Source organism: Curcuma longa, chromosome 2 (genome assembly GCF_044706935.1).
Source record: "Curcuma longa cultivar G26 ecotype Majalengka, Jawa Barat chromosome 2, ITB_CL_G26_1.1, whole genome shotgun sequence".
NCBI lineage: Eukaryota > Viridiplantae > Streptophyta > Magnoliopsida > Zingiberales > Zingiberaceae > Curcuma > Curcuma longa.
This window is the reverse complement of record NC_133862.1, coordinates 8,210,754-8,230,120: the sequence shown is the minus strand read 5'-3', so window position 1 is coordinate 8,230,120 and position 19,367 is coordinate 8,210,754. Positions and strand designations below refer to the sequence as shown.

Below are 19,367 nucleotides of genomic sequence, written 5' to 3'. Positions count from 1 at the left end.
CGTAAATGGAAGTCTTTGAGCAAAGGATGAGTTAATTCGAAATATAAGAGTTTTCAACATTAAAATTTTGAAAATCAGCTAATTAAATTTTTTTTTTTTAAATAAGGAGTTCCTACTTGGAATTGTAGGAAAGAAGGGAAAACCTCTTCTCTCTCTGTATCCGGACTCGCCTCCTCCTCGCCAGTGACGTGGCGGCTCTGTACGCCATCTGCTGCTGCTGTCGGTGTTGCGACCACCGCACCGGATCTCGCTGCAGTTGCTCTTCCTCGGCTGCGCGCGCGTTTAGATCCGGAAGGCCGGCGACGGCGCCGACAGACTGCTGCTCTCGGTGGCCGCCGACGGTGGATCGGGGGTCGACCGCCGTGGGGCCCGTCGCTCCGCCGCCGGCTGATGTCACCTCTCGCTGCTGCTGCAGCCGCTTTGCCGGCTGGAAACATAATTTTAATTTATTAAAAAATGGAAAAATAAATGGTCGATCGATTTTCTGACGAAGAATTGTTGAGAAAATATATAGACGGAGTCGATTTTGAAGCATACCTGGCGGGATTGGTAGGAAAAGATCGATGAGGAGGCGTTGGAGAAGGATTTGCGATCCTCTCTCGCGATTAACTGGATCATTTTCATAGAATGATCAGTATATTTGCTTCTTTTTCTTGCAATTTTAATTGAGATTAAAGAATGGGAAAAAGAGAGAGAGATCGGTTAGCAGAACGCCCTCCTCGCCTCCGCTTGGAGGCGGCAAACTCACTTCTCGATGCCGCTTCCTCTGCTCCGCCTCCGGATCCGGGCGGACACTGGCTTCCTCGCTGCCACTTTCCTGGAAGGAGAGCGGCGTGGTGGGACTACTCGAAGCAGCAGTGGCGGCGGCCGCATCTCCCTCCTTACCGTCTAGCGGCGAAGGCGGGGGAAGCGTCGGAAGAGGGCGGCGGCGACGAGAAGCGACCGATCTGGGTTTCCCGCCTCTCCATCTGAGGGAGCCGAGGTGGTCGCCAGGCGGCGGAATCCGACGGCGCTCGAGGATGAGATCGGCGAGCTCGAGGAGCGTGAGCTCCACTTGAAGCTCCTCGGCCGAAGGAAACATCAGAGACGGCGACGGCGGAGGTTAGAGAAAGAAGAAGAAGAAGAAGAAAGGATAGGAATGCGGAAGTACGCTTTGTGCGCCCAATGGAGAAGGAAAATACGAAGGCGAGGCCGGTCATCTTCGAACCGACACGTGTAATACAAAGAGATGCGTTTTCCCAAAAAAATAATAAAGAGAAATATTCTGGGAATGTAGTGAAATAAAAAAATTTATTGTGAACAATTTTATATTTTTCTCGACGAAAATAATAATAAAGATGGAGAAGATCCAGGGCAAAATGACAGAAAGGGCAATCCTTGGATCTCATAGCAAATCTAATTAGGACAAAAACAGTTTAAGATCACTTAAAATGGGAGGCTCTAATTAAGGATTCTCTCTAATGCTAAATAAGAACATTGAGACACTTTGACAAACATTAACGATAAGTATAACATTAGATTTCCATTAACAGGGAAGTTAAATCAAATAGTAATCACAATATTATATTGAAAGACACCAACAAGAACAAGTATAACATTAATTACTTGCACAAACACATCACCATGATTGATCTTCACAAATTTGGCATCAAGATATAGCTGAGTTGGTTACGATGGAATATAGTTGCGGAAGATCTTCACAAACCCACGTCAACGTCATGCATGCAAATCTATGCTCAAAGCACCAAATGAACGACTAAAGCCATGAAGAGGAAACCAAGGAATGCTTCCTCCTTCGAACTCCCACTGTCGTAAGGACTGTTGTCCACCAACGGCTGTTGATGCTCTACACTGATTCCCAACCCCTTCGACTCCTGCCCAAATCCGACGTGTGCCGGTGGAAGGCCCTCGTCTCCGGCTAACGGTGCCGGCTCCGGCGACAAGGGCATTGTCGTGTCAGGGTTAGGATTCGGTGTGATTGGATGCTGGTTGTCGCCGCCGCTATGGATGTGATTGTTTCCGATTGGCTGTGGCTGGCCGAAGGGGGGATTGCTTCCGCCGCCGATTGGTCCGACGAAGGGCGGCTCGCCGGTGGAGAGCCCGGCGAGCCGGGCTGGCCGCAGCGCTGGTTCACCCGCGGCACGTCGCTGGCTTTCCAGACCAGCTCCCCGTCCTTGTCGATGACACGCATGTCGCCGAGGTCGACGAGCTCGAGGCTCGCCGGGAAGTTGTTGCTGTTGTCGGCGCCGGTGTCCCACGCGTCGCGGCTGCCGTCGAAGACGGCGATGCCGAGGTCGCAGAGCACGAGGGAGCAGGCGTTGGCGCTGCTCACGGGCTGGCAGGACGACTCCCACGCGGCGGCGCCGGTGGCGGAGTCGTGGACCTGGATGAAGCAGAAGTCGTTGCCGAGGCCGCCGGCGCCCGGGGCCGTGCCGAGGCGGACGAGGGAGGCGATGAACTTGCCGGAGGGGGAAGCGAGGAAGGGGGCGGCCGAGTTGGGAGGGCAGTCAGGGGGCAGGGTGGCGAGGATTTGCTGCTTGATCTTCCTCAAAATGGTGCCTGAGGGAATGGCAGCGCCGGAGGCGGCGCTGTCATCGGCCAAGGAAGAAGGAAAGACAGAGAAATAGGAGACGGAGATCAATAAGAAGAACAAGAAGAAGGAAGGAGAAGCCATTGAACTGGACGTTGACTTCTTGAGTTTGAGCTGTGAATTGGATTGCATGGAGGAGAAGGGTGTATTTAAAGGAGATTTAACCGATCGAACCGTTCCAATTACAAAGATTTTGGAGTAGGAAGAGATTTGAAAAGGTTTTGAAATGTATGTGTGTTTCAGTTCGAAAGTTCATGCAAAAGTCAAATAGTTTATTGGATTGAACTAGTGAAATAATGCACCTGTTCCAATAGAAAGGAAGGGAGTAGTGGTTGATGCCACACTATGGTTGACTTTTTAATTAAACATAAAAAACTGTGTTATATTTCAAGGGAAGAGGAATTAACAGTTTTGATGATTGTTTAGTTGGAAAAGGTTCCACCTTTATTTTATTTTTATAATTTAGGTATTTAAATCACATAATTAATTTTAGAAGTGGATAATCTTTCTTTAGGATTCGTTGGATAAATCCGAAAATGTTCATCTTAATTCGCCCAACAATTGGTCTTCGTAGTCGAAAATCCACTATAAAGTCTGTCTTTGGCTCGGTTAGAATTTGAATCGTTGTACTCCATGAATCCATCAAGCATCTTACTATCATATTTGGGGACAGGGGTGGAGGCACGAGAGGGGCAGGTAGGAGCCACCGCTCCCAACTTTTTGATTTTCATTAAATTTATCTTTATAAATTACTAATATTTTAATATATTTATTTTAAAATTAATAATTAATTATTAAATATTTAAAATATGTCCTTCCTCTCATGGAAACCTGTCTTCGCCCCTGTTTGGGGATAAATTTCACCTTTCTAATCAATTATATAAGAAGGATGGAAAGCCTAATCCAACTATGGATTGCTTAGAAAGTGAAGTGGCAAGTGGGTGACCCTAAATTAATTTGAATGATTTATTATTAATATAAATAAAGAAATAAATGATTTCAAAGAAAATAATTAAAAAAAACAAATTGAAGATGAATTTATTGCAGTTAATAAAAGAAACAATGTGAAAATCATTTAAAATAAAAATATTAAATATTTACATGTCTACTATAAACGGAAAGAAAATAAAAATAAACAATAAAAAATATTTTTTAAATAAATTAGAAATTTAATTTTTATCATTTAATAATTAAAGTTCACCCGTCATAAAGAGAAAAATTTTGAAAATCTTTAAATTAGAAAATAATTAAAATTTGTCTTATTTAATAATTAATAATTGTATTTTGTTAATAAATATAGAATAATTATAATCCCTATTTGATTAAACTATTTTTTTATTTTAATATACTTATATTAATATAATTTTTAATATATTTTAATCTTGCAATTTGATTAAAATTAAATTGCAGTTAAGACCTTCAAAGTTTGAGATCGGAGAGCTCAACGACCGGCCAACCACGTTAATTTCCCACCGACCAAACACAACTGCCAATCTAAAAATAAAGAGAATTCTGGTTTCGATCGCTTTTTTGAATAATTTTCTTCACGATTTTGCCGTTTTGATTAATCTTCACAGTCTCCGGTGCCTGCCATTGACCTCCGACCATCCCCGGCGCCGGCGGCATGGGCGCTCACTGCTCGAGGCAGGCGCACCGCCGCAAGGCCGTGGCTTCCGAGAAGCGAGCTCTGCTTGACCTTCTTGAGTCCTCCGGCACCGAGTTCCCTGGGTCCGACCACCGCCCGGCCGACCGCAAGGCTTGGATGTCCGGCCTCGGTCCCGGCGAGCTACGCCTCCACCAGATTGTGTGGCCCGGAACCCATGACTCCGCCACCGACTGCATCGGCATCCCCTACATCACCCGCCCCTTCGCCCAGTGCCAGTCCTCCTCCATCTACCGTCAGCTCTGCCTCGGCGCCCGCCTCCTCGACGTCCGCGTCCAGAAAGATCGCCGGGTCTGCCACGGCCCGCTCGTATCCTACCCCGTCGACCGCGTCCTCGACGCCGTCAAGCGCTTCGTCGAAGAAACAGAGCACGAGCTCGTCGTCCTCGAGCTCCGAACAGAGTTCGGCCACGAGGACCCCCCGGACTTCGATAAGTTCCTCGTCGGCAGCCTCGGCGACCTCCTCATCCCCCACGACGACGCCATCTTCGCCAAGACCATCGCCGAGGTGCTTCCGGGCCGAGTGTTGTGCGTGTGGAAGCCGCGGAAGGCGACGGCGCCGGCAGCCGGGAGCCCGCTATGGGGGCCGGGGTGCCTGATCGACCACTGGGTGGACACCGACCTTCCGATGACCAAGTTCGAGAACAACATGCGGCGGCTGGGGGAGCAGAAGGCGGCGGCGGAGCGGAGGTACTTTTACCGGGTGGAGAACACGGCGACGCCGCAGGCGGACAACCCGGTGGTGTGCGTGCGGCCGGTGACGAGGCGGATACGCGGGTACGCGAGGCTGTTCATCGCGCAGGCGTTCCAGAAGGGGATCGCCGACCGGCTGCAGGTGCTCTCCACCGACTTCATCGACGTTGACTTCGTGGACGCCTGCGTGGGGTTGACGATCGCAAGGATCCAAGGGAAGGCGGCGTGAGCCTTCGGTTTTCACCGTCTTTTTTTAATTGACCATAGAATTATCTGCAATTACCATACTCGGAATAAATCGGATCGATAGATTTACACAAAGTCAATCACTCCATTTGTGATAGATTTACACGAGCAATCCAACTAAAATACAATAATCCAAGAACATGAATTTGATCCACTGAAGGTACGTAGATTTGGCAGATCAGTTACAGATCGTTTGAAGTATAGCAGCCACCTTAACAACATCAATCCTACAGTTCTGAAATACGAGTGAGGAGTTACAACGGAAGAACCCTAAGCGAGCTTCAGATATCACAATATCGAGCAATTTCTATGTTGCCTTTTCTTCTTCTTGTTTTTCTTGGGTGGTTGGAGTACAACCTTGATGGCTTGATCAAACACTGCCTTGACGTTCTACACCAGAGCATTTTGCAACGTTGCAGGATTCAATCAGAATATAAACAGGAATGATAATGGATTTAGAAGACGGGAGGAGATTCGTACTTGTTGGGTCTTTGAACTGCACTCAATATATGCAGCAGCTCCTATTTGCTTTCGCAGTTCCTCCCCCTAAAACAATGCTCAACTATGGTAAGCAAGACAGATGTCGAAAGACGAAATGCCGCCATACCATAGACCACCAGATTTTACCTGAGCAGTAGTAATGGAAGAGGCACCAGGATGATCGATGAAAAATTGTGTATCATCTCGAAGATCTACAAGCAACGTAAAGATTAGAAACTTATATCATAGTTTAGTGGAGACTGCATAAAGATGAACATGTATCTATCTTCAGGAACTACCAGAAAACCCATGTAAAAATTTGTAGTGCTGAAAACAAGTAGTTACGCAAAGGATCTAAAGTTCAGAAGTTGTAAGTGTATAGGAATGGATCAATAAACCAATCAAGCACCGTACCGACTAAAGTGAACGATGAAGCATGTACTTAAAGTCCATTAGGTGGATGAAGTGCTAACATTTGTATGATAATGAGTTGACCAGCAGGTGATATTCAGCAAACCAGCATTAAAAAGAATAAGAAGGATTTGAAGCTAGATAACATTAGAAAACCATCTGGTAACTATTCACCTAGAGTAAATCACATGTTGACAACATGTCTCAATCATCAAAATTTAATTCAAATTTCATTCAGATGATGCAAAGTGATAAAATACACATCTTTTATAAAAGCTCTTGGTCATGTAAAAGTAAACAGTGAACCATGTTATGAAGGTGCAGTATGAAGAGCTAACTGGAGAGAAAAGGAATGCTAATCGAATGTTTGTATGATGATGGGTTGACCATCAGATCAGACTCAGCAAACAGAATAAAAAAGTAGAACGACTGGGAGCTAGATAAGATAAGAAAATCATTTGATAATATATTAAGATGTAGACAAAATATGACTCAAAAATCAAAATTTAATGCAGATGTTCATTTAAATGATGAAAGTAATTAACTAACATCCTTTACAAAGACCATTGTCAATTAACAGAAAGATAAAATGTTGTAGTTATACCTAAGGACACTGGGATGTATTCAAGAACATGAGTGTGGCATAAATGTGGCACACTCACTTCCATGTGAACAATTAAAAAATCCAGGAAAACCTGGGCGGGTGAATATTGGGCCACATGGATACATGTAATTGGTAGGAAGCTTTCAGGTTACTATTCCACAATGTGCCATGCAAATAATCATGGCTCTCTAGTAGAACTGATCAAAGTGCAAATAAAGAGTGTAACGTGTTATGAAATTAATCATTACCAAGTTTTGTTCCAACAAGAATTATGGGCACACCAGGTGCATAGTGCCGCAATTCAGGAATCCACTGAAAATCCAAATTTGAAGGGAAACACAGCAAATCAGAAAATTTATGATTTAAAAGGCTTCTAAAATGAAAAACAAATGATGAAATGCATCAATAACCTTCTTAGCAACATTTTCACAACTTGCTTTACTAATGAGTGAAAAGGCAAGCAGAAAAACGTCTGCACCCCGGTAGCTCAAAGGTCTCAATCTGTTGTAGTCCTCCTGGCCTGTTAGAAAAGTCTTATCATACCAACCTTTGAAATGAAGAACTAGAAAGTAACAGCCAAAAAAGTTATAGTGTACCTGCAGTATCCCACAACCCTAAGTTAACTGTGTTTCCATCCACCACTACATTAGCACTGAAATTGTCAAACACCGTGGGAACATAGTCCTGTTCGTAAGATGGAAAGCACAAGTATCTACAATGTTAGCTTTAATACATCCTAATATCTTCTCAGGTATACTTTACATTTATATTTTCATTAATGATTCACGAGCAATGCTCCTGTTAACGAAATAAATATTTAATAAATTATTGATCAAAGTATTATCATTATACAGTATTGCTCAAATTTAAACCATGGCAAATGCGCAACATTAGCATTTCTTAAGAATCAACCACATGTTCAGAGGAAACAAGGTCCCTAATTACCTAGCAACCTCTCCTTCTGATGTAACAAGAATTAAACCTCGCATGTTTTCAAACAACATGACCCGTTTAAACAAGCATGATTGAGTAAACAATAAATACACTTACGTCTCTTCGTACTAAACATGATCGAGAAAGGAAACCAGAAATCCTAGATTTAACCAAATATATTCCTAATGGTCAACAATAGAGAAATTTTGAAAGGTAAAAGTAGACAATTTTAAGATAGACACTGAAAATACCGAAACTAGCAATTAGAGATCTTCACGAGCAGATCCAAGAGAAGTACAATATGAGGAGAAGGTAAAAAAAGGAGCATTTTTCCTTGTGCATTTCCCTAGCACAGGCTATTCAATCGACCTTTCTTCCTCTTAGCCTGACAAGCATGATTTAAACAGCATAGAACCCTAAAAGATCAGATTTTTTGGCACTCACCGTTGGAAAAGTGTTGCTGGTGTAGGATATAAGCATGCAGGTCTTTCCTACGGCGCCGTCCCCGACAGTGACACACTTTATAAACCTCGACGCGCTCATTTCTTCAGCCGATCACCTCCTCTCTAGTCTCGATCGCCAACCACAACAAAGAACACAAAATCAAAGGAAAACGGGGGGAAAAAGAAAACTTTTTTCTCCCTCTTCAGCTCGGCCTCGGACCAAGCCGCGCGCTGCCCGCTGTCGTTTCAACTACACAGTCACAGCCTTCACCCTGCAGCCAAACCGCAGGCTTCTCCCATTGACGATAAGAAGGCGCTATGGCGAACCCTAATGGGGGGACAGCTGGAGATCTACACAAAGGGGACCTCTTCGTTTGGCGTTCTCCCCGTCGAGACCTGTGATTGACGGAAGACACAGGCGCGCACCGCTCTAGGTTTGGCCCGTTTGGTCCGGAAGAGAAAGAGGAAGAAAAAGGTCGTGGCCTCTTGGAGCGGTCGCCTCTTGGAGACTATAAATTTATAATTAAACTATTTTACCCTTCATTTTTTCCCCATTTTACTTCTATAATTTATAAAATAAAAAATACACATATTAATTTAAGTTTCTTTTCACAATTTTTAAAAGATATTGAAAATCCAAATTTTAGAAAAAAATAGTATAAATAAAATCAAGAAAGTATTTGCAAAATTGAAATTGTACATAAAAAGTTCCAATGGAAAGGTTTGGCGTATTTGAAGGACAGCTAAGACAGCGCCTTCGGGGGGCCCGCAAATGGACCCCAACTGGACGTTCTTCCAACCCTGCGTCACGAGAATTATTTTAACTAATTCATGAGAATCTACTAAACAAACACACCATCCGAGTCGCATGATCAAGGACTTTAAATGAATGAAAATTTCTCCAACAAATGAAAGAATGTACTGCTCTACCGATCAGAATCCTACAGTCGATCTAACAAAGATTAGGAGTTCTAAGTATCTAACTAAAGCTTTGGAATCCCAACGCTGGAAATATCTTCAGATGCAGAGCAGGCATCCTTCAGGTCGTAGAGCAGAAACATAGCATACGAGATCAATGGGTTAAGCTAATCCATCGGTTCTAGAGTTGCTGCGACCTCTTCCTCGAGTCGGGCCGCGGCCACGGCCACGACCACGACCACGGCCTCGACCACGGCCTGAGATGAAATATATATACTTTTAAGTTGATTTCGGCTTCAAACTCGTTGATTAATGGAGTTGTAAGAAAAGTGAGACTTACCTCTTCCCCGATTGGGTATGGGAACCTCGTCTTGGTAGTTATAGCTGTTGCTTTCCTGCTGATAATCAGGCTGGCCGGCGTATCCACCCCTGCCTCGCCCACGGTAACCTCGGCCTCTGCCACGGCCGTAGCCACCTCTGCCGTATCCGCCACCTCTATCGTCCCGGTTTCCATCATCATATTCAATTGGGACATTTCCTATATTTACACAATGGAACCTTGAATTATAAGTACATCTTAGTATTCATCCAACAGATGAGTTCGAAGAGTAATTTATGCTTACCGTGAGACCTTCCCCAGCCACGGCCACCTCGACCTCTTCCTCGACCAGGAGAGCCTTCTGTGTCATTAGAAATAACATCAGAAACAAATTGCATGATTACCTAAATGCAAAGAGTTGATCGCATTTCATGCATTTACCTCCTTCGTAATCGAATTCTGCCAAGGGTCTCACCAGATCTCTAGGCAAAGGAGGTTGATACCTATGAAAAAAGGTGTACAAACAATCTCATCCCTGACAATTCAATTTTGGATTGTGAAGAAATTACAAAAATAAAAGTAAATATCAACCTCGAGCTGGGAACATTTTTGTTACATTACATGGGCCAAGAAAGCAATAAGAGTCAGTAGACAACTACATTATAACATTTTTGTCAGTTTATCATTTGAAGCAAACTTCCTCTGCTTTTCTCGTTCATAGGAATATTATAACATTAATAAGAATAGCAACACTAAAAAGATTATCAACCCTAATATGGCAATGAAATTGTTAAGCAAATTAGATGTAACAAAGCCCAAAGCAGGTTAATTCCAGCTTTAGAACTATAATTAACCAAAATTATGCCAAGAAAATGTGAATCCTAAAACAATCTAACAAGGACGAGATTCATACCAAATGAAATAAAAGGACTGTTTGAGTACAGTAGGATCTATAACAAATTGATTGCCTTTTAACTGTGCTTCACCAATATAAATCAACCATCGAAAATAAACAAATTTTCCCCCTTTAAAATCAATTTGTAAGATTATGAGAAGGTAGCAAATTACCCAACAGCTGATGTGTCCAGTTCCTTCTTTGACAAAGTTATGTTGATTACTGAGACATGCCTTGTAGTTTGAAGCCTGCAAATAATACCCTTAATAATTAAGGGGCATTTTAATGTTCAAACTTAAACATGATAAAACACATTTAACTTTGCAACTTCCAAGCACACAACTATCCTCCAAATCGTCAAATTTGTTTTTTCAAAATAGAAAAAGAAAAAAAATGTCTTCTTACGGAAGTAGGCCTTCCTCTAATGGTTCCCATGTGTCAGTTATGTCAGTAGATCCAATTACAGCATTTTGATGAAGACCGACTATACGTCTCTGCATCATCATTATAGGTAAAAAGTTGAGGAACTCATACTTGGCTGATCCAGAAAAAAAGGACAACTCAAAAATCTAAAGAACTAGTCAGGAAATTTAATATATATCTTTTTAGAGCATATGAGCATACCTTAATCAGTTCTACAATCATAACTGTCTTGCTAATAGCCTTGCCCATTGCCTTCAAGACAATCTCATTTGAACCTTTTTCCTTTAAAAATGAAGGAAAAAAGATGAGTAATACAACAAGAAAAAAAGAGAGCTAAACTAGTAATACAATTTTGGGAACAAAATAGATTGTTGATCAGTCATAATGTTTAATTCAATGAAAATCAGCAATGTTTTTGATGGGAAAAATCAGGGGAAAAAAATCAAAGCAGTTAAGTAATTTAAGCATACAATTCTAATCCCATTTACTAGTTTCCTACTCTCGCAGTCTGGAATATAATGAATCAGATAAACTGTGAGCCAGTTTGCTTGAGATTAACATAGAGAATCATTTATAGACTAAAGACAACTGCATGTGATGTTGAACTAACTTAAGATAGGTTTGTTCTTTGAAATACAGACATAACGACGACCACATTTTATCTAAGTAATCCAGTTATGCTCTGACATAGAAGAAAAAGAAGCCCACAAATTTAAGCCTGTGAATATTTTTCTATACCCCATCAGCATTCAGCAAGCACCAGTTCTCTCAATTGTGTATTTAAGAAAATGAAACTGAAAATCCATCATCATCTCATGACTGGGCTCCATGCCTCCGACTGATATATTTTTTTAATGTGGAAAACTTACTTGTAGTATCCTAAGGTTTAGTATTATAGGAAATATTAGAGCATAAAATCACAATTATGATACAAAAAAGGATGACAAGAAAATGTTATGGAAATTAAAGAGATGAAGAGTGCAAGTATCCAAACAGCAAACTAGCAGCACTCCAGTAATAACTCTAGGAACATCCAAGGATAATATGTAAGTAATCAAAATCTAAAATATTGAATATTCATTTACAAACATTTAGACCTCTCATGAATCCCATCAAAAAGGTATGCAGAACAGGGGGTGTTAGACAGTCCCAACAATTCCTTTGGCATGGATATTAAAACCCACAAAGTAAAATTTATCATAGTTTTCATAGATACTTGCTAGCATCGAGCACTTTATAGTCCAAATGAAAAAGAAAAACAGAAAAAACAACGAATATGGGCAAGGATATAGTGGAGAAAGAACCTGATACCAAACTAAAAGGCTCAAACCTGTCTTAAAGCTCAAATGACGCATACCTGAAGCAAGCTGGTGGCGTACGAGATATAGTTCCGCATCCTCCCTTGAGCCGTGATACGGATCTCATTCTCATTAATCGGGGTCTCTTCCCTCGGTTTGTCTACTCTCTGGTACCGATCCATCTTCTCATCCACGCACGATAAGAAACAATCAGACAAACAAAATTTTCACATCAATAATAATATCTTTTGAAATTCTAAAAACACGCGAGTAAATCTCAATGAAAAAAGGAAAACACGCGAGCAAAGTTAGCGTCAAAATAGCGAACTATATAGAAAAATTCACGGCAAACACCGAAATCTACCGATGACAGGGAAGCTACGATTCAATCGAGCAACGAACGAACGGTACAAAATTCTTTTTTTCTCCTCGTTTTCTTCCATCTACAAACTTCGTTAACAAAAAATGTTTCCAAAAACAATCAAATTTTTTATCATTCAATTGCAGCTGGATACAAAATCAAAGAAGAAACACAGCCAGGAACAAAGAACAAGGACGTCCGATTTTCCCCATTGCCTACCACGGTTTTCACTGCCGCTCGTCGTCCTCTACGGCGCGTATACCTCTTTTTCGGCCCCGGGCAGAGTTATCACCTCCTTACCATATACCACTCCGTACGGGCAGCGGGCGATCGGGTCTCGTTCGGGTTTAGGGTTCGTCTCCAATTCGACTTACAGCCCCTGATCGAATTTTAATTACCATCAAGGCCCAAGATTCCTCCGCCGTAGGATGATGAAGATGTACGGCGATTAATGCACTCACGCAGTCAGAGCCTGGAAAGCGTCTTTCCTCTTTTATATATTTTTTTAAAAATTAATCTATTAATAATTGGAAATACAGTAGCATATATAATCATTTTAAAATATATAAAATAAAATTAAATATATAAAATTACATCAAAACCAAATATATAAAATTACTCAAAACCATAATATTAAGAAATTTAGTAATGATTCTATCATTTTGATTAAAAAATATAAAATAAGTTTCTAATCATTTATGGTTAACTTTTTTTGCAATATTATAATCTCATTGAATTTAAATTGATATAAATATCATCGGATATTAAGTAGTTTAGTGAAACGACAGTGGGAATCCGTTCGAGAACGTTTCCCGTCCATCGTCCAGTCCGCTCCGAGTCTCGCGTTGGATTCGGTAGATTGAAGAAAACAGAGGGAAACTCGAAAAGACTGGGAAGAAAAGGAGGGGAGATCGGTCGTTAGATTGATAGATCGCGGTCAGAGGCGGCGGCAATTGGATCGCTCTAGCCCAATTCATATTCCCCATCCTCCAGGCGGATCTGGGTTGATTTGGTTCCTTTCTGAAGGAGTTGTATTCAAGAAGCTGAGCCAGGAGATGAGGAAGAAGTTAGGCACCCGATTCCCGGCGGTATTTTCCTCCTTTCCTGGTTATTGCAAATTTTTTATTTTCGAATATATGAAGTTTCGACTGATTTCCCTTTGAATTTGGTATCCCGATTCAGATCTGTGATTTGATGTTCTTAAGGAGTCCGTTCGTTTACGAGATCTAGGGTTGCCTCGTGGCGGTTTGATTACGAAAACCCTAACACGAAATTGCAGTTGTAGTTCTAAACTCTATTTTTTTATTTATTCTCGAATAATTTTTTTGTTTCTTCAATCTTGGTTAATAAGCGATCTAGTTTTTCGACGGAGAGGTTGGGAGAGCGGAATTATAAACTTGGATTGATTCTGACGCTCATGAAGTAGTCGTTATGGCGTTGCATGTCAAAATACTTCCAGTTTTAAGGAGCTCTCCCTTGTCCACCCGGTGGAGAACGGACGGAGAGGGGCTGGCGTCTCCCTCTGCGGAGAGCTTTTAGCCCGCCCAGAATGCATCTACCCTAAAATGGCTGACGTTGTTCCTCCCTGCAGAATCAGGGTGAAATCACCTCTTTACTCTTTGTCTTGAGCTTGGACAGTAGTGGTCTGCACTTGGGCGTAGGTCTGGGCAGTGCCGAGGGTGAGGGTGAGCAGGTGAATCTATGCCAGTCCATATCATTATTGTTCTGATGGTCACTAGCATTTTTTTATAGACCAGTTGTCTTATGTAGTTAAGATGCTACTGGTTTCTTTACCATCATTTGCTTAATTTTATTAGCAGTTAGTGCCTTGCTATTTATACATGGTTTCCTTTGTTTGTTGCTTTTATGTAAATGCCATCATACAAACACAGCCAAGATCCCTCGATAACCATTATGATCACTTGTAGTTTACTGTATTATTTCATGTGGTGTCATTAGATCATAACATGTATATATCTTTATTCCTTTCTATTTCTTTGGGGAAAAAACTTACAGATTTGGAATTTTTTCCTTGAAGAAAAATCAGAAGAAACTATTCTGAATGGCATCCTTTGTCATTTATTTGTATTTATTCTTATACAACTACCACTCTTCTTAAATGATTGCAACAGTCTAATACTAAATGAAGAAATTACAGGGCTATATTTGCACAATGAGTTGAAACTCATGGTTATCACATGTTTTTGTTTTTACAGTCAAGAATAAAAAAGATAATGCAGACAGATGAAGATGTTGGCAAGATTGCCTCGGCTGTGCCTCTTCTTGTATGTAAGTTTTTGTGCATTTCTGAATTTCTCTATGCAACAGGAATGTTCTTGTTTTGGTTAAGCAGATTATCATGTTAGCACACTTCTATACTTTCTAATAGATGTTAACTTGCCTGACTGTTTTATTTACTCATTGCTCTTTTGAATGACTATTGCTTATGCAATGACTTATTTTATTTTTCGAGTTGTTCAAGTCAATGTCATCAGCATGTCTTCCATCATCTACCTTGTAAATTTAAGGCAATTTGACTGATGAGGATTTTGTGGAGCCAATTTGTTTAGTTTATAACCTTGATGCATTTATTTGGCATTAGAATATGTCTCCTTCAATCCCCCTTTGCATATCATTTGACAAACATTCACTAAAGAATTAGAATCTCATCATTTGAAAAATGGTATGTGTGAACTAAGTCATGTAATTGTTTATAGTTGGTTTATAACACAATTTGGCAGGAAAACACTATCCACATTGGTGTTACCACAGCTTGCCATGGATTTTTAAAGTTGAATGATTTGTTCATCAGTGCCTTATCTTTGACTGCCCTCTTTTTACCTCCTGAACATTGATCGTTTTCTTGCCTGTAACTGACGGTTACAAGCTCCAAAAATGAACTTGATAAAATCTTTTAAAGATTGTTTTGTAATTATGAAGGTGAGCCTTAGTGCAACGGTAAAGTTGCTGCCATGTGATCTTGAGGTCACAGGTTCGAGTTGCGGAAATAACTTCTTGTAAAATGCAAGGCAAGGCTATATACAATTGGCCTATTGTGGCCCGACCCTTCCTTGGAATCCTGCATTGGTGAGAACTTCGTGTATCTAGTTGCCTTTATTGTTTCATAATCATGTTTGCCATAGCGGATCCCTGACCGCTCTTTGATTACTATATATATCGAAATTAGGCCTTCAAAAGTTAAAGACATTTCAAGTTAATGAAGTCTTTAAAGCCATGCTCTACCTAACGAGGTTAAGATATACATTGGAGTCCAATAACCATGCAACTTTTGGAGGAAGGAAAGAACAATGTGTTCTCAGTCCTGAAGATTTTTTTTAAAGTAGCATGAGCTGCTTATGTTTGAATAAAGTATACTAATGGAGCCTTTACAAGATAATCCATATGGTCTATGTGAGAAGCTACATCATGGGAAACTTTTACATAGGGTGAATTCATGTAAATTTTCCAGTAATCCATGTTGTTTTTCTTAAAGAAATATATAAAAACTGATATATGTATCTATGCCTTGTGATGCATCTACACCTCCACTTTGATGGCTTATATTCTTTTTTTGTTACAGCATGCATAATTTAAATAATAGTTTTACATGCAATCATTTGAGAGATAAATTTGACAGCAGCTAATGTATTGCTTGTTGGCTGGCTTACAGCAAAGGCTTTGGAGTTGTTCTTGCAAGATCTTTGTGATAGGACATATGAAATTACTCTCCAAAGGGGAGCAAAGACATTGAATTCTTCACACCTGTAAGATAACTTGCTGTTTCCTCTTTATTTAGTGAATTAGCAGTGGCCTGAAAATATATTGAATCATTTCTTAACAATAATATGGATGCAACCAAGTCTATAATTTGGTTCTCATAACGAATTCCTTCTTGTGAAATCATTATATTTCAATGCGTTTAAAATTTGTGAATATAACCTTAAATCTAAATATACTACTTGTCTGAGATTAATGTTAGGTTTCAAATGAATATTCATCTTATTGAAATATTAACTGTGGATTGATATACTTGCCTGTTTCGATTTTAGAAGAATTGAGAGGTTGATGGAATTGAGTTAGAAATCCAAAAGATTAAGGAAAATGGAGATATTTGGGAGGTCCAACTGAGGAATACTGCTTTGGCATTGGGATACTAATGCAAATTTGATCACTGTTTTAATAGTAGATAAGAATTTTGATAAAAAAAAATCTTTCTTTCTTTATAATGTTTTGAAAGTGGTTCAAATTTTTGTTGACTTTCTACGATAGGAAGATGTTAACTTAAGCTGATTGTCTCGTTTTGTTTGTTACAGAAAACAATGTGTGAAGACTTACAGTGCTTATGATTTTTTAACTGGCGTTGTCAACAAGGTACCAACCCTTGGTGGCATGGAAACTTCTGAAGATGACAAGGGAATCGGCCGTAGAAGGTCATGCCTTGCCTATTTATTGTAGATATTGATAAATGGCAAAACAATAATGCTGTGATTTGCAGTTATCAACAAAGAAACTGACTGTTTTATCAAAATGCTCAGGAAGGCACTGCTACATGGGGATGAAGATGGCAATGAGGAACTCAGGTCCCCCAAGATGGTATTATACTAGTGTTGTTTTTCTTGGCGACAAGTTAACAGCCTTGTTAGTTTTCCTGATGCATGTCCCTATTTTATGACAGGCTATGATGGATGCTAGTAATAGCCCTAGAGGGCGTGGCAGGGGCAGAGGAAGAAGAGGTCGACCGCCAACAAAGCATAGAGAAGAACGGTATGTGAAATGTGAAGACGATGACAATGACATAATGTGTGACGAGCAAGATGAGTGCCCTACTGGGCAGTCTGGACAATCTGAAAGAGTGGAAAAGGAGACTAATCCACAGGTTGCACCTCTTCTCTCGACTTCAGTCACGGGGGGAGCTGAAACTTCAACTGCAGTCGAGAGTAAGCAGGGTCAAAATCCTGCATGGCCTCTGCCTGATGGAGTGGGCAACATGGGCATAGAACCATCAAGACTTGTAACCATGCAGATAGACGAGGATGAGGATTATGACAATGAAGATTAATGGATTTGATTTTTTTTTTTTTGTTTTTGTTTTCTCTTCCTAGTTACTAACTAATCTCTCTCTCCTGTAAATAATTCTCATTCTTAACAGCAAATCTAGAGTTAATTTAGTTATTTCCTTGGTCGACCTCTCTAGTGTAACTTTGTTATGGCAATGGTATGGGGTTCTCAGTAGGAGAAGCAACCCTATGACTGATTACAATCTCTTTACCTTGTAATGGAACTCGAACTGTTGTTAATAATGTCTTGTTAGGTCATTTGAATTTCCAGGAAAATTTAAGGTTAAAAATGCTACAATATTCTCAAACTGCAATCGCTGTGTTCAATGACAATGACTAAAATGCTGTTCTTGGTGGGCGGCTAGGCCTATCTTTTTCATTGACTTGTCATGTGCATATTGATCTAGTGGGGAAAAAGTTGAAGTCAAATGAAAATATTTTATCTGGAAAATGTCTAAATCGAAATGAAATGGTCTAAGAATGCTTTTATTGAAAATAATAATAAAAAATTAGTATTAATTTAAGATTTACGAATATAAATAAGCAGCAGTCCCCCTGTCATTCTGCATTCCCAGTTTCCAGTTGAGTTACTGTGGAAGCATGAAGATCCACGTCTGCTTCTTGGCTGTTTTCTTCACCGCCGTCACCAGCTTATCCCGCGCGCAGCAGTGCGGACGGCAAGCAGGAGGCTCCGTCTGCTCCGGCGGTCTCTGCTGCAGCCAATACGGCTATTGCGGCTCCTCCTCCGCCTACTGTGGCACCGGCTGCCAGAGCCAGTGCGGCAGCAGCTCCGCCGCCCAGTGCGGCAGCCAGGCAGGCGGCGCGCTCTGCTCCGGCGGCCTCTGCTGCAGCCAGTACGGCTACTGCGGGTCCACTTCCGCCTACTGCAGCGCGGGCTGCCAGAGTCAGTGCGGCGGCTCAACTCCCTCCCCATCTCCGCCGAGCAGCGGCGGCGGAGTGGCGTCGATCATCACCTCCTCTGTTTTCGAGCAGATGCTGCTGCACCGGAATGACGCCGCCTGCCCGGGCAAGGGCTTCTACACCTACAACGCGTTCCTCGCCGCCGCGAGCTCGTTCGCGGCGTTCGGGACGACCGGCGACCTCACCGCTCAGAAGAGGGAGCTCGCGGCGTTCTTCGCACAGACATCCCATGAAACAACGGGTATACATATTTTCATTTTACTCTCCAAATTTAATAAATTACAATTTAGTTCTAGAACTCTTCCCTGAAGTCTTCAATTGAAATACTTGTAAAAAGTATTTTTCAATTTAATTGTTTAAAAAATAGGAGGATGGTCAAGTGCTCCAGACGGCCCTTACGCGTGGGGTTACTGCTTCTTGGTGGAACAAGGGAACCCACCAGCTTACTGCGTGACAAGCTCGCAATGGCCGTGTGCTACCGGAAAGAAGTATTACGGCCGAGGACCCATCCAAATATCTTAGTACGTGCATTCTTTCATTGTCTTCTTCTTTTAATGCATGATATCTTCCACTGAGCGTCCAGTGGGTTCGGCAAAACACCGTTAACTAGCACTAAAACTAATCAATGAGTCGTCGTTTATGGTTGCAGCAACTACAACTACGGCCCCGCAGGGCAAGCTATCGGGTCGGACTTGCTCAACAATCCGGACTTGGTCGCTTCGGATCCAACCGTCTCCTTCAAGACGGCCATCTGGTTCTGGATGACCGCGCAGTCGCCGAAGCCTTCGTGCCACGACGTGATCGTCGGACGATGGACGCCGTCGAGCGCTGACAGAGCAGCCGGGCGGCTTCCAGGCTACGGCGTCATCACCAACGTCATCAATGGAGGGATCGAGTGTGGCAAAGGAACCAGCGCGCAGGTCGCCGACCGAATTGGATTCTACAAGAGGTATTGTGATATACTGGGGGTGAGCTACGGGGACAACTTGGACTGCTATAATCAGGCCCCTTTTGCTTAATAATAATAATAATAATAATGCCCAAATAATAATAAATGATAAATTTCAGTTATCTTGATTAATGTATTAAGGCAAGCATGATGTAATGCCCAAA

The 19,367-nt window shown here is 41.5% G+C and overlaps 6 protein-coding genes and 1 pseudogene across 7 annotated transcripts; 3 read left to right on the top strand and 4 right to left on the bottom strand.

Annotated features, from left to right (window-relative positions):
* Positions 1-112: 112 nt before the first annotated feature.
* Positions 113-1,125, bottom strand: LOC141820464 (uncharacterized). The gene is made up of 3 exons (XM_074707793.1): positions 749-1,125; positions 538-609; positions 113-427 (listed from the first exon to the last, which is right to left on the bottom strand). The coding sequence occupies exons 1-3, from the start codon at positions 1,079-1,081 to the stop codon at positions 113-115; spliced, it is 720 nt and encodes a 239-aa protein (XP_074563894.1). The 5' UTR covers positions 1,082-1,125.
* Positions 1,126-1,577: 452 nt separating this feature from the next.
* LOC141821525 (uncharacterized) lies at positions 1,578-2,674 on the bottom strand (annotated as a pseudogene).
* Positions 2,675-4,183: 1,509 nt separating this feature from the next.
* On the top strand, positions 4,184-5,239 carry LOC141817846 (uncharacterized). Its single transcript, XM_074705474.1, has one exon. The coding sequence runs from the start codon at positions 4,215-4,217 to the stop codon at positions 5,172-5,174; it is 960 nt and encodes a 319-aa protein (XP_074561575.1). The 5' UTR covers positions 4,184-4,214; the 3' UTR covers positions 5,175-5,239.
* Positions 5,240-5,256: 17 nt separating this feature from the next.
* On the bottom strand, positions 5,257-8,535 carry LOC141817855 (rac-like GTP-binding protein 5). The gene is made up of 7 exons (XM_074705484.1): positions 8,064-8,535; positions 7,283-7,370; positions 7,097-7,206; positions 6,935-6,998; positions 5,819-5,883; positions 5,672-5,737; positions 5,257-5,581 (listed from the first exon to the last, which is right to left on the bottom strand). The coding sequence occupies exons 1-7, from the start codon at positions 8,160-8,162 to the stop codon at positions 5,480-5,482; spliced, it is 594 nt and encodes a 197-aa protein (XP_074561585.1). The 5' UTR covers positions 8,163-8,535; the 3' UTR covers positions 5,257-5,479.
* A 391-nt stretch (positions 8,536-8,926) lies between these two features.
* LOC141821256 (uncharacterized) lies at positions 8,927-12,586 on the bottom strand. 2 transcript variants are annotated; one of them, XM_074708662.1, is made up of 9 exons: positions 12,496-12,586; positions 11,975-12,097; positions 10,819-10,899; positions 10,600-10,688; positions 10,368-10,442; positions 9,741-9,802; positions 9,604-9,660; positions 9,321-9,518; positions 8,927-9,237 (listed from the first exon to the last, which is right to left on the bottom strand). In XM_074708662.1, exons 2-9 carry the CDS (start codon positions 12,095-12,097, stop codon positions 9,143-9,145), a joined length of 780 nt encoding a protein of 259 aa, XP_074564763.1. In that variant the 5' UTR covers positions 12,496-12,586; the 3' UTR covers positions 8,927-9,142. The 2 variants fall into 2 exon arrangements, with proteins under 2 accessions (XP_074564763.1, XP_074564764.1); XM_074708663.1 differs by having other exon boundaries at positions 9,604-9,657.
* Positions 12,587-13,072: 486 nt separating this feature from the next.
* On the top strand, positions 13,073-17,597 carry LOC141816581 (uncharacterized). The gene is made up of 6 exons (XM_074704330.1): positions 13,073-13,364; positions 14,493-14,565; positions 15,947-16,040; positions 16,590-16,706; positions 16,812-16,869; positions 16,952-17,597. The coding sequence occupies exons 1-6, from the start codon at positions 13,332-13,334 to the stop codon at positions 17,333-17,335; spliced, it is 759 nt and encodes a 252-aa protein (XP_074560431.1). The 5' UTR covers positions 13,073-13,331; the 3' UTR covers positions 17,336-17,597.
* A 328-nt stretch (positions 17,598-17,925) lies between these two features.
* Positions 17,926-19,273, top strand: LOC141816570 (endochitinase-like). Its single transcript, XM_074704323.1, has 3 exons — positions 17,926-18,495; positions 18,622-18,775; positions 18,904-19,273. Exons 1-3 carry the CDS (start codon positions 17,934-17,936, stop codon positions 19,271-19,273), a joined length of 1,086 nt encoding a protein of 361 aa, XP_074560424.1. The 5' UTR covers positions 17,926-17,933.
* The last annotated feature ends 94 nt before the right edge of the window (positions 19,274-19,367 follow it).

Bases quoted from the DNA above. Each gene is read 5' to 3' on its own strand.
- LOC141820464 (XM_074707793.1), bottom strand. From the start codon at position 1,081: ATGTTTCCTTCGGCCGAGGAGCTTCAAGTGGAGCTCACGCTCCTCGAG. The intron at 610-748 runs GTGAGTTTGCCG...AAAATGATCCAG, and splicing joins AGAGGAAGCGGCATCGAGAA to TTAATCGCGAGAGAGGATCG. The intron at 428-537 runs GTATGCTTCAAA...TTATGTTTCCAG, and splicing joins TTTCCTACCAATCCCGCCAG to CCGGCAAAGCGGCTGCAGCA.
- LOC141817846 (XM_074705474.1), top strand. From the start codon at position 4,215: ATGGGCGCTCACTGCTCGAGGCAGGCGCACCGCCGCAAGGCCGTGGCT.
- LOC141817855 (XM_074705484.1), bottom strand. From the start codon at position 8,162: ATGAGCGCGTCGAGGTTTATAAAGTGTGTCACTGTCGGGGACGGCGCC. The intron at 5,884-6,934 runs GTAATGATTAAT...CGTTGCTTGTAG, and splicing joins TCTTGTTGGAACAAAACTTG to ATCTTCGAGATGATACACAA. The intron at 5,582-5,671 runs GTACGAATCTCC...GCTCTGGTGTAG, and splicing joins GCAGTTCAAAGACCCAACAA to AACGTCAAGGCAGTGTTTGA.
- LOC141821256 (XM_074708662.1), bottom strand. From the start codon at position 12,097: ATGGATCGGTACCAGAGAGTAGACAAACCGAGGGAAGAGACCCCGATT. The intron at 10,443-10,599 runs GTAAGAAGACAT...TATTATTTGCAG, and splicing joins TTAGAGGAAGGCCTACTTCC to GCTTCAAACTACAAGGCATG. The intron at 9,238-9,320 runs GTAAGTCTCACT...ATTTCATCTCAG, and splicing joins CATACCCAATCGGGGAAGAG to GCCGTGGTCGAGGCCGTGGT.
- LOC141816581 (XM_074704330.1), top strand. From the start codon at position 13,332: ATGAGGAAGAAGTTAGGCACCCGATTCCCGGCG. The intron at 13,365-14,492 runs GTATTTTCCTCC...TTGTTTTTACAG, and splicing joins TAGGCACCCGATTCCCGGCG to TCAAGAATAAAAAAGATAAT. The intron at 16,041-16,589 runs GTAAGATAACTT...TGTTTGTTACAG, and splicing joins ACATTGAATTCTTCACACCT to AAAACAATGTGTGAAGACTT.
- LOC141816570 (XM_074704323.1), top strand. From the start codon at position 17,934: ATGAAGATCCACGTCTGCTTCTTGGCTGTTTTCTTCACCGCCGTCACC. The intron at 18,496-18,621 runs GTATACATATTT...TTTAAAAAATAG, and splicing joins GACATCCCATGAAACAACGG to GAGGATGGTCAAGTGCTCCA. The intron at 18,776-18,903 runs GTACGTGCATTC...TTATGGTTGCAG, and splicing joins GGACCCATCCAAATATCTTA to CAACTACAACTACGGCCCCG.